This window comes from Poecilia mexicana, unplaced genomic scaffold (assembly GCF_051168715.1).
Source record: "Poecilia mexicana isolate PSO_F unplaced genomic scaffold, ASM5116871v1 scaffold_4, whole genome shotgun sequence".
Lineage (NCBI taxonomy): Eukaryota > Metazoa > Chordata > Actinopteri > Cyprinodontiformes > Poeciliidae > Poecilia > Poecilia mexicana.
Window position 1 is genome coordinate 2,591,618 of NW_028263373.1, and position 12,363 is coordinate 2,603,980.

At 44.0% G+C, this 12,363-nt stretch overlaps 1 protein-coding gene across 1 annotated transcript in view; it reads left to right on the forward strand.

Annotated features, from left to right (window-relative positions):
- The window catches only part of pde4dip (phosphodiesterase 4D interacting protein), a 74,588-nt gene that overhangs the window by 23,197 nt on the left and 39,028 nt on the right, over positions 1 to 12,363 (forward strand). The window contains exons 4-8 of the mRNA XM_088004769.1: positions 8,408 to 8,518; positions 10,859 to 10,935; positions 11,466 to 11,589; positions 11,674 to 11,819; positions 11,952 to 12,066. Coding sequence (XP_087860895.1) covers positions 8,408 to 8,518; positions 10,859 to 10,935; positions 11,466 to 11,589; positions 11,674 to 11,819; positions 11,952 to 12,066 — 573 coding nt within the window. The remainder of the gene's footprint in view (positions 1 to 8,407; positions 8,519 to 10,858; positions 10,936 to 11,465; positions 11,590 to 11,673; positions 11,820 to 11,951; positions 12,067 to 12,363) is intronic.

The window sequence follows — 12,363 nt, forward strand, 5'->3', positions numbered from 1 at the left end:
TCCCACGACGGTTCCTCCGACCGTACGCGTTCCCACGTCGGTTCCTCCGACCGTACGTGATCATACGACGGTTCCTCCGACCGTACGCGTTCCCACGTCGGTTCCTCCGACCGTACGCGTTCCCACGACGGTTCCTCCGACCGTACGCGTTCCCACGACGGTTCCTCCGACCGTACGCGATCATAGGACGGTTCCTCCGACCGTACGTGATCATAGGACGGTTCCTCCGACCGTACGCGTTCCCACGACGGTTCCTTTGACCGTACACGATCATAGGACGGTTCCTCCGACCGTACGCGATCATAGGACGGTTCCTCCGACCGTACGCGATCATATGACGGTTCCTCCGACCGTACGCGTTCCCACGTCGGTTCCTCCGACCGTACGCGTTCCCACGACGGTTCCTCCGACCGTACGCGTTCCCACGACGGTTCCTCCGACCGTACGCGATCATATGACGGTTCCTCCGACCGTACGTGATCATACGACGGTTCCTCCGACCGTACGCGTTCCCACATCGGTTCCTCCGACCGTACGTGATCATACGACGGTTCCTCCGACCGTACGCGTTCCCACGTCGGTTCCTCCGACCGTACGCGTTCCCACGACGGTTCCTCCGACCGTACGCGTTCCCACGACGGTTCCTCCGACCGTACGCGATCATAGGACGGTTCCTCCGACCGTACGCGTTCCCACGACGGTTCCTTTGACCGTACACGATCATAGGACGGTTCCTCCGACCGTACGCGATCATAGGACGGTTCCTCCGACCGTACGCGTTCCCACGACGGTTCCTCCGACCGTTCTTCCGATCGCACGATATTTTATTTGTAATGTTTGCATGAACTCTTCTAACTTTATTAGGTTAGTTTTTATCCATAAATATGTGAAAATGCAGCAAACATCAGATGTTTGGTCAATGTAAATAAATCAGAACTATTTCCAACCATTTTAACGGTAATGTGTAACTACTGAGTAATAATTATTGAGAATGTTTGCACCATGACCAGAAAGCTTTCATGAGTTTTCAACATCAGTCTCATTCTGCTGTCGCCACCCAGTGGACACATTATGAACCGCAGGCTCGTTAGAAACTGCACAGCATGAAGACGTTAGGAGATGTTTGGTTCAGACTGTTTAGATCCGGTTTTGGATCTGGATCCAGAACCGGAATGAGTTCAGGTTTACATGCACACACAGCCCAGAAGTTCAGATTCTGGATGTGTTTGTCCGGGCTTTAACTGGGACGTTTCCAGCAGCTCTTCCTCTGAGGAGTGAAGGTTTTCTCTGAAGGTCTGGGTTTGTTTTTCTCCCTCTTCCCGTACGGCCTGCAGTTCAGAGAGGGGTAGCGTTCCTTCCCGTCCCGGCCTGGAAGGGAGGGTCGGCCATGACAGTCGGTTGGGTTTTGGGGGAACCTGATACCATAATTTGGATCTGCCATAAACAGCCGGAATGAGATGCAGAGCCGCTCTCTGTGAAGTGCAGCGGTGGGAAAAGCTCAGCGCTCTCCAGTGAAACGCATGCTCTTATGATTGCATGTAAAGTGTTTATCATTGCTTACACAAACTGATGGAAAGTATTCGCCCGGGCTGGCCTGCAGCGCCGGGCCCGGCCCGGTTCTGTTTACGCCTGCAGATTGGGCCGGCTCTCTCTGGTTTCCATGTTTCCTCGGCGGGCCGGCGGGCGCGTTTGTCTGAAGATGAATGGTTCGTGGTAAATATTGTGCTCTGGCTGTTTGGGCCGCGGCACAGAGCCGTGCTTGTCTTTGCGCTGGCTCATTACGGAGTGTGTACGCGTGTTGACGTCCGCTGATTAGCTCTGGCACTGCAGCGCACACAAAAATTAACTTAGCAGGACGCTTTCCTGTCAGATCTGCACAAATCAAGTGTTTCCACGCCGAGCGCCAACAGGCAGCAAACACATGTCGGGCCTGAAGGATGTTTGACACTGTGGACACACGCTTTCTGCCAGTAATGATGCTGTCAGGCCGCCAGGAGCCGCCTGCGCTGCCACCAACGGCCACTAGGGGGCAGAGGAAAGCTCTGCTCACAGCTCAAATGATGGTTCCTGGGTTGGAGTCAGGATGTCTTCAGGGCTCTACAGGAACTTTGGATCAGGTCAGAGAAAGTTGCACAAGAATTGACTGAAGTGTTAGAAAAGGACCTGCTGGGCTGCCTGAACGGCTGCCTGACGGTAAATTAAATAAATTCTGTGAAAAACGACGAGAGGCTTTCTAAAAAAATCAGAGGTTTCTGTTCTGGTTTAGGGTCTGATGTCAGGTTTGCTCAGCCATGTGGAGAAAAGAAGAAGCTTGATGGCTTCAGAACCTTCAGATTAAATGTTTGACCTCTTTGTCCAACCAAACAGATCTAAATAAAATAGATCAGACTCTGAACCAGATTATTGACTGAATGCAGCTCAACCCAAACACAGAGGTGGTTAAGATTAGAATTAACATCGTAAATCTGTTCGATTTTTTATATGATCATTTGTATGTGCAGAAAATGCATCATCAGGCATTAGTGGTAAACCTGCATCACCATGGCAACTTAACAAGGAGTTAAGCAAATGTGTATCTTATGTCTTTAATTAAATAAGTGAAATCTTCTGCTCCTCATTATTGTTTTAATAACATCTGTTTATTCCACCTTTGGTGTCTCTGAAGGGTTTGATGTTTGTAACGTTACAGTCAAAAATTTATATCAATACTGTGATTTATTTAGCCTGTTATGAGGATAAATGGGGTTAATATCTCAGTCTGACGCATCAAAATTAAATGTATCGGGTTCTTAATGGAACAGATTCCTGCCTGAATACTGCAAAAACTAAACACATAAATTTAGATCTTTGAAACACAAACTGGCATCATGACTCTTTTAAATACTAACTTTCTATATCAATCAATCCATCCTATTTATTCAGACATAATTAAGGTTCATAAAAAAACATACAAACATTTTCTATTTGATATCTGTACAAAATGTAAAACCAGAAGTTTCTATAAAAACTGGGCTTACTAAAGTTTAATAGAACAATAAATGTTTTTTTTTGCTTTTAGTACAAAGTTTCTGGATGTTTATAATCCTACTTATAAAGTTAAAATTAAAAGAAAACGTCTGTTAAAATAAAAATACTTTGTCTAAAAATTTCCATTAAAGAAGAATTAAATGTACTATTAAAATTCTCATTACTGCCAAATTTGTAGCATTATTGAACTGCAACATTCTTCCAGGGACCACAAATGGCCCCCGGACCACATGTTGGACACCCTGGGTTACAGTGAAGGTCTCAGTGTTTCATCCTGAAAGGTATTTATTTTAACAGAATGATCTCCAAACCAGACGTGTTCCAGCTCATCGTTTTTATTAAAAATAATATTTTCTGAAGAAGAAAAACTGAAGTAATTCCTAAAATAAATCAGCCGAGTTTTTCTGGCCACACAGCAGGTGAAACGTCAGCAGGGAAACCGGGAAACATCTGCTGCAGTCCGCTTTACATTTACCTTTTTTATTTCACTTTCTGCTTAGTTTTAATTAGTTTTTAGAGTGTTTGTTAGTTTTTATTAGTTATTACTAGTTAGATATTATTTAGTTGTCGTTTATTCTCTAGTTTTAGTTTTTTTATACTTTGGTTAATTTTTAGGAGCAGAATTGGAAAAGATCAAAGTTTTGTATTATGATTACGTTACAGATTTTCTCCATTAATTCCCGTTTTCATTTATTTTGGTGAACATAAATGTTTTTATCTGTTCCAGTTTTTATTATTTCATTAGTTGAAGCTACAGTAATCCTGGTTCTGGTTCTGGATGTCCTGGTGACCCTGGTTAACAGCAGAGCGGCCCGTCTCGCCGTCGCCCCCTGCTGGCCATTTATCAGCGATAAATGACCCTTATGGTCTGAAAACGGCTGAAATCTTCCGTAATCTCTGGTGAACTCCTCATATTTCTCTCATCACAACGAGCAAAAGGTTTTTATTTCTGCAACAGATCCCCTCCTGCTTACCGGCTCCATCGTGACTTCCTCTGGTTTCACTTTAGAGTTTTAGAAATTTATTGGAAAACCAGTGAGTCAGTCTCACTGTTCTTTGTAGAATTTAAAAAAAAAAGTTTTTAAATGATAAAATCAAAGACGTAGGAAATTTTTCCCAAAAGTCTGAAAGAACTGGTGTTTTACTCTCAGTTTCCTGAGAAATCAGAATCAGTCGGTTCTCATTGGCTGTCACATGACATGGACTCTGCTTCTGATTGGCTGGTGGCATCCTGGTGACGACTCCTCACCAGGAAACGGTTGTTCTGACATAACAAGTTCCTCTGACTACGCTGAGTCAGCAACAGTTCCCTGGTTCAGTTCTTTGGTTCAGTTCTTTGGTTCGGTTTCCTGGTTCAGTTCCCTGGTTCAGTTCCCTGGTTCGGTTCTCTGGTTCAGTTCTCTCGTTCGGTTCTTTGGTTTGGTTCCCTGGTTCGGTTCCCTGGTTCGGTTCTCTGGTTCGGTTCTCTGGTTCGGTTCTCTGGTTCAGTTCTTTGGTTCCGTTCTTTGGTTCGGTTCCCTGGTTCGGTTCTCTGGTTCGGTTCTCTGGTTCGGTTCTCTGGTTCGGTTCTCTGGTTCAGTTCTCTGGTTCCGTTCTTTGGTTCGGTTCCCTGGTTCGGTTCTCTGGTTCGGTTCTCTGGTTCGGTTCTCTGGTTCAGTTCTCTGGTTCAGTTCTCTGGTTCAGTTCTTTGGTTCGGTTCCCTGGTTCGGTTCTCTGGTTCAGTTCTTTGGTTCAGTTCTCTGGTTCCGTTCTTTGGTTCGGTTCCCTGGTTCGGTTCTCTGGTTCGGTTCTCTGGTTCGGTTCTCTGGTTCAGTTCTCTGGTTCAGTTCTCTGGTTCAGTTCTTTGGTTCAGTTCTCTGGTTCAGTTCTCTGGTTCAGTTCTTTGGTTCGGTTCTCTGGTTCGGTTCTCTGGTTCGGTTCTCTGGTTCGGTTCTCTGGTTCGGTTCTCTGGTTCGGTTCTCTGGTTCAGTTCTTTGGTTCAGTTCTTTGCGGTTCTTTCATAATAAACCCAATCAGTTGTTTGGACACCTGGAAAATGTCAGGCTGTTACTGGAAAACTCCAAGGGCCATGCCAGTCCACACACACACACACACACACGTTTGTGTTGCTATCTTTGTGGGGACTTTCCATTGACTTCCATTCATTTCTACAGCCTAAACCTGACCTTTACCCTTTTCCTAACCCTAACCAACCAAAACTCAATTCATACCTTAGCCCTAACTCTGACCCCTGACCTAAAAACAGGGTTTCCCCTCATGGGGACCAGGCTCCGGTCCCCATGAGGAGCGATTGGTCCCGACAACGTAGCATATGTCAGGAAAATCGTCCCCACAAGGTATTACAAACAAACACACACACACGCACACACACACACACCTACACTTGCATGTCTATCTTTGTGGGGACTTTCCATTTACTTCCATTCATTTCTACAGCCTAAACCTCACCCTAACTCAATTCACACCTTAGCCCTAAATCTGACCCCTGACCCCAAAACAGCGTTGCCCCTTGTGGGGCCAGGCTTCGGTCAGCCATGAAGATCCTGTGTGAGGCTCAGTGGGGTCTCAGTGTTCCTGGACAGTTTGGCTGATTTCATTTTAATCCCACTTCCTGTTCTGATCGTTTCTCCCTGACCTCTGGACGAGCCGCTGGCGTTTCGGGTTTTCAGGTCCTGGACCCGAGTGACTGCGCTGAAGTTTCCACTTCAGTTATTCAGCACTGCTAACAGTCTGACAGGAAAACCTGGAATCGTCTGGCAGGAATTTCACTGATGTTTGGGTTCTCTGTGGAAATGAAAGTTTTTCAGTGTTTCTGGTTCAGTTTATATTTGTTTAGCTCTTTGCTGCAGTTTGAACGTCTTTCTGACTGAAAACCCAGAAACAGGAAGTTCTGCTCATAAGTGCCATCCTGATGTAATCTGACCTGAAGCTTCTAGAGGAAATCTGTCAGAAATGAACAGCAATAATCTGGATTATGTTGCCTGTCAAGGTCATAGTTTCACCATGTTAGTAATTAGTTTATAAGTATCAGTTTCAAACTAAATATTAAGTTGGTTAATAACTAAAAAATAATTAAGCTAGATATTTTAGCAAACAAAAAGAATTAGCTTGGTGTGTTTATTTAGTAAATATTGAGCTTGTTTCTTAATTTTTAGATAGTAGATAATTATTTAGTTTGTCCAATGAAATACATATTGTGTCTTCACTAAATATTTAGTTTGGAGCTTTATATTTAACTTGCTAACTAAATATTTAGCCTGACTCCATTTATTTAGTTACAACCTTTGACATTTATAACTGAATGAATCAGACAAACAAACAAATGTTTTTTAAATATCTGAAATTATTGCTGTTAACTTGTGACTGTGTAACTTTACAAACTGCGTCCATTTCTATGTAGATTTAATAGAACCAGAGCGACAGCGCCACCTTCTGTTGGTCTGCTCTGTTTGTGGCAGATTGTATGAAAATCCTGCCGTTAGCTAAAAGCTGCTAATTCAGACGGAAACGGGTGAAATTCAGCAGAACTGTGTCGTGTTTTTCAGTTTGTGTTTAATATGAAATGTTAAATGAGGAATGCAGCAGTGCAGCCAGAAGCTGCAGCTGTCTGAGGAAATTCAATCCGTTTTTATTTTTAGGTCTCTTTATGGCCGAACAACCGCAGCAACCTGAAAATGATCCTGCAGGTATTTATAGTGATCTGCTTTGAGATGAATTGGTTCATAACTGAGGAGTCAGAAGGAGCAAAAGGAGATTCTGATAAAATCATGAGAACTGGTCTCTGGGTCATTCAGCTGCTGAGCTGCCCACATTGATAAGTCCCTGCAGCTCTTAGCGCAGTTTGTTCGGGTTCATCTGAAGAGAGGCGCTGAACGCTCTGCATGGTTCCTGTGCAGCCGCAGCCAGGCCTGCTGGAGCCACAGCGCCTCCCTGTGGCCGGATCATAGCGGTGGTTAAACAAGCTTTCATTCAGAGACGGGAGGAAAAACCCAAACGCTGCTGCAGCTGAACTCACCTGAACGCTGGCAGAAACACGCATCAGAGGTCAAAGGTCACGGTCCGTGTCTCCAATCAATGTTTCTGTTGAACTGAATCCTGTGCTGAATGTGAGTCATTTAGTTTATTTGATGAAATTTAACATTTACGTTGTGAGTCAAATTCTTCGTTTATCCACAAAATCTTTGCTACTAACGTTGATTATATTTTAGTTTAATTTTGTGCTTATTTACAGTTTGATCCTTATTGCCAGAACACTTTTGTTGTTTTGTTTTAGAATTATTTATTTGGAATTTATTTATTGTCTTTACATGAAACATTCAACTTAACATTTGTAAATATAAAATTGTATTTTAGGAATCCCTAATATATTTTATTTTCTTTTGTACGTTTATAGTGTTTTATTTTTAGTTTTTAATGTTTTTTATTATTTATTCCTACAATGTACTTTAGCAGGCCTGTTGCAATAAATCATTGAATCGCATGATAAATTAAAACGAGACCAAATGAATCCAGGTGATTGATCTTTGACCTCTGACCTCCAGGAAAACCAGATCCGGTTTACTGTTAGCCTCAGTTGGGTAGTAACTAGTTACTTTTACTCAGTTGCGAGCAGTTGGCATAAACCCAGCAGTAATTATTTTTCTGGACGAACCATTTGGTACCAGAGCTGCTCTCCTCTCCCTCCTTGTTGTTGAGCTTTGTTGCGTTTCCAGACACGATGGAAGAGCGTTTCCTTGTCCGCGGGTCTGGGACGGCACCATCGTCTGCATGAAGCTGTCCTGGCGTCACAAACGTCCTCAGTAGTTCTGCTGCAGGACTTTGAGGCTGGTGGTGCTGGAGGCAGGTTCTCCTAGACATCCTCCCTCCAGACTCAGAGGATCCCTGCGCTAACATGCTATGCAGTTTGGAGATAATTCCTTTTCTAGATCAATCGTTGTTCATGTAGATTTCCCAAGTGGATTGGTGTAACTTTAAAGTATTAAATGATTGATAATTTGATCAGTTACTCAGGACTTGAGTCGACTTTTTACCAAATACGTTTTACTCTTGCATGATTTTTCTGCTCTGCCTCCTTCTGTTAGCTGCAGTCAGTCAGAGCTTCTGTTGGTTCTCATCAGACGCTCTGCTCTCACATTCTTCATCTCTCTCTCTCTGGGGGTAAAACAGAAGCCCCTGTTGCCCCTCCCAGCTGATCCCACCCTGACCAGACTGTCTTAGCGTTAGCGATAGCTTCATTCAGCTGTGCTGCAGTTGCTCAGCTTGTGTTGCGTTTCTTCAGGACATTTCGGTAGTTTCTGGTGTGATGGGGTCTGTAGAGGCCCCCGCGGCGCCGCTGCTCATGGCTAACTCTGGTTTCCGTGGTTACCGCACCGTCTCACAGCACCTGAACGACCTGAAGAAGGAGAACTTCAGCCTGAAGCTGCGGATCTACTTCCTGGAGGAGAAGATCCAGCAGAAGTTTGATCAGAGCGGCGACGGCGTCCACAGGGCGGTGAGTGGCAGAACCCAGAGAGACTCACAGCAGACTTTAACTAGGACATCTGTGGGACCGGGTGACCTCTGGAGACATTTGTTAATATCTTTGAAACCAAATGTTTATTTATTTCAAACAACTAAAATATCAGAGAAAAAATAAGGAAAAAGAACAAAGGTTATAAAAATCAAATATAAAACCTTATTAAATCCTCCGTCCAATTTATTAATATCTTTGATATAATAGTAGCATGAACAAAAAAGTGTTGCTGCAAAATTAATTTATAAAACTGTTGAAATTATCATATGAACATGTGATTATGATAAGTTAATTTTTGGCGTTTTTGTTCTTGATGCTAGTTTTGCTTTTTGTTGAATTTGAATAAATAATGGTTGTTCATCCACTGTTTAAATTAAATATGTTAAATATGGTTTTCTTGTTATGATCATGGATGTTTCATGACGGCGTTAGGACCGTTGGAGACAGAAAAAAATAAAGTAAATCAAAAACTTCTGAGTTTCAAAAGTCAAAATTTTCAACTTCTTGAAATTTTCTTTTTTCTTTCTTTTTTTTTCTTCAAATTTCTGAGAATTATTTCAAATTTTCTGAGTTTTTTACTTGCAAATTTTGAACTTGTTGGAGCTCAGAAATCTGAGTTTTTTCTAGAAAACGTCTGAAATTAATGAGAGTTTCTAAGTTTTGGACAGAAATGTACTTGTTTTCTGTCTACTGGCGCTAATGTGTCGTCATAATTATGAGTGTAATAACTGGTGGATTATTGATAATTTCATGTTTCCATTTACTTCCTGGAATATGGAAACCAAAAGTTTTGACTCAGTATTTTTTTTTTTTTTTAAAAACATAATTTGTCACCAGTTTGTTGAGATTTGAAGGTGAGCCCAACGTCAGTCAGATCTGTGGAGAATAAAATCAGAAGGTTAAAGAGTATAAACTCGTCGTTTCTTTGTAAAATATTAAAAATAATCTTTTTATTTTGTGCGTCTGCAGCCCATTGACCCACATTCTGCCCTGCTCCATTTTTAGCCCTGCTCTGGATCTGAACCGGACACCTGTGTCTGTGTGTCAGTGGGTCAGTGACCTGCTGCACGTGAGCAGAGCCGCTGGTCCGGTCCGGTCCGGTTTGTTGCTGCAGACGGAGAGAGGGGCTAAAAGTGGAGGCGCTGCTGGATGTTGTTACAGACGCAGCAGGTGGAGGAGCCAAGATTAGACCCAAACAAACACAAACCCAGAGGAGAGGTCGCTGGTTCTGGTTCTGGTTCTGGTTCCGTCATTCCTCCACCCTGGAGAATGGCTGGAAAACGTAGATCTGTATCTCAGATCTAACAGAACTGGTGTCGAACGTTTGTTTGTGCTGCTTTTGCTTTGAAGATATTAGTGAAAGTTTAAAGGTCAAAAGGTCAACCTCACATCACCCAAATCCAGAACTGGGGTCAAATGTTTGTGCAGTAAAAACTTTTTAAAGATATTATTTAAAAAGTTTCCAGAGGTCATCAGAGGTCAACCAAAATTTGGTGTCAGTCAACTCACTGCTAAAACTTAGACTGTGCTGCTTTAGCTTTAAACATATTGATGATGACCTCTGACCTCTGGAATCTGATCCTGAGTCCAGGGAAAGAAACTCTGAACCTGCAGGAAGTAAACAGGAAGTGGTCAGGATGTGAGCAGGAAGCAAGCAGGAAGTGGTCAGGATGTGAGCAGGAAGCAAACAGGAAGCGGTCAGGATGTGAGCAGGAAGTGGTCAGGATGTGAGCAGGAAGCAAACAGGAAGTGGTCAGGATGTGAGCAGGAAGTAAACAGGATGTGAGCAGGAAGCAAACAGGAAGTGGTCAGGATGTGAGCAGGAAGTAAACAGGAAGCGGTCAGGATGTGAGCAGGAAGTGGTCAGGATGTGAGCAGGAAGCAAACAGGAAGTGGTCAGGATGTGAGCAGGACGCAAACAGGAAGTGGTCAGGATGTGAGCAGGAAGTAAACAGGAAGCGGTCAGGATGTGAGCAGGAAGCAAACAGGAAGCGGTCAGGATGTGAGCAGGAAGTGGTCAGGATGTGAGCAGGAAGCAAACAGGAAGTGGTCAGGATGTGAGCAGGAAGTAAACAGGATGTGAGCAGGAAGCAAACAGGAAGTGGTCAGGATGTGAGCAGGAAGTAAACAGGATGTGAGCAGGAAGCAAACAGGAAGTGGTCAGGATGTGAGCAGGAAGTGGTCAGGATGTGAGCAGGAAGTGGTCAGGATGTGAGCGGGAAGCAAACAGGAAGTGGTCAGGATGTGAGCAGGAAGTAAACAGGATGTGAGCAGGAAGTGGTCAGACGTTTCTCATCGTTCTTCCTGTTTGTCCTGCAGAACATTGAGCTGAAGGTGGAGGTTGAGAGTCTGAAGAAGGACCTGCAGGAGAAGCAGGAGCTTCTTGACCGGGCGCTGTGAGTAGCCGACCCACTTCATGTCTCCCGCCTGCTGGGTGCTCTTAAAGGGCCGGCGTCGGCTTCATTTCAGCTGAAGAAAACCTTCAGACCAGGCCGAATGTCTGCACAGAGACAACGTTTTAAACCCACTGCTTGCTAAGCTGAAGCTGATGGTGATCCTGTTTTACGTCAAATATTAAATCCTCAGCCGGGGTCACAGATTTGGGGTTTTCAGATATCTAATGAATTATAAATTTGTATTTTGTGATCAATTTAAATGTAAGTTTTTTGCTTTTTAAACTAAATAGAGCAAAATGTGTCCCTTCAGCATGACTTTCTTAAAGCATTTCTGTCTTTTTTACTTCCTGGTTTTAAATCCTGTTTGGAGGAAAAATGACTCGGATAATAACCGCCAGAAATATCCAACTACAACAAGAAACATGTTTTGAGATTTTCTCTTTCTAAATACAAGAGAATCTTTGATGTTTAGGAGCTGAATTGTTTCTGCCGCCTCGCTGAAACAGCAGCTGATGTTCTGACCCACTCAGATCCACAGCCGAGGTTCTGTCCAATCAGAATGAAGCAGAGCTGCAGCGCCGCCTGCTGGAGCGGCAGGACGAGGTCAGACACATGCAGGAGATGCTGGAGGACAAAGTTCAGCTGCTGCAAAAGGTCCAGAGACTCTTCCTGATTGGCTGATATCCAGAAACGGTCATCATGAACTGAACACCTGAGCGTTGTGGTTGTGTGGTCCAGGAGGCCGAGGCGGCCCGGAGCGAGGCCCGGCGCATGGCGGACGCCGAGGCCCAGCGCTGCCTGGCTCTGCAGAGGGAGATGCTGGAGAAGATGGAGGAACACGGAGACTCGGCTCGAGTCCAGACGAGTCCGACTGACGCAGACAGGTGACTGGAAACCTTTTCACTCTTCCTCTTCAACACAAACCCAACATCAGTTCACCACAGACTTCATGTAGATCTGGTTCTGGGTGAGTTCTGCCCTCAGACCTCTGAGCTTCGCTCCACTTCCTGTTTCAGGCTGATTGAGGATTTGGTGCAGCAGAAACAGTCGCTAAGCCTCCAGGTCGAAGAGCTCCAGGTCAAAGTTCATGACCTTTCATCCTCGCTGGAGAACAGAGAACGAGGCGCTGAGGTATTTTTACCCCCATCTGTCTTTCCTGACGGCTAGAGCAAAAATAAAACTTCACACTGAAGATTTTAAACTAATGAAAAATGTGAAAATATTTAATAAAGTCTGTGAATAATTAATCAGATTTTAATCTGAATCTTTATCGACTAAACGAGCCAGTCCACCGTCAGAGAGACGTGGCTTCATCGCCTGTTGCTGTTAGCGAATGTAGCTTGTGCGTCAGATATACTGGTGTACCTGAAACATGCAATTACAAAAGTTCCAACTGGAACTTTTATATAAAAAAGTGTAATTAATCGT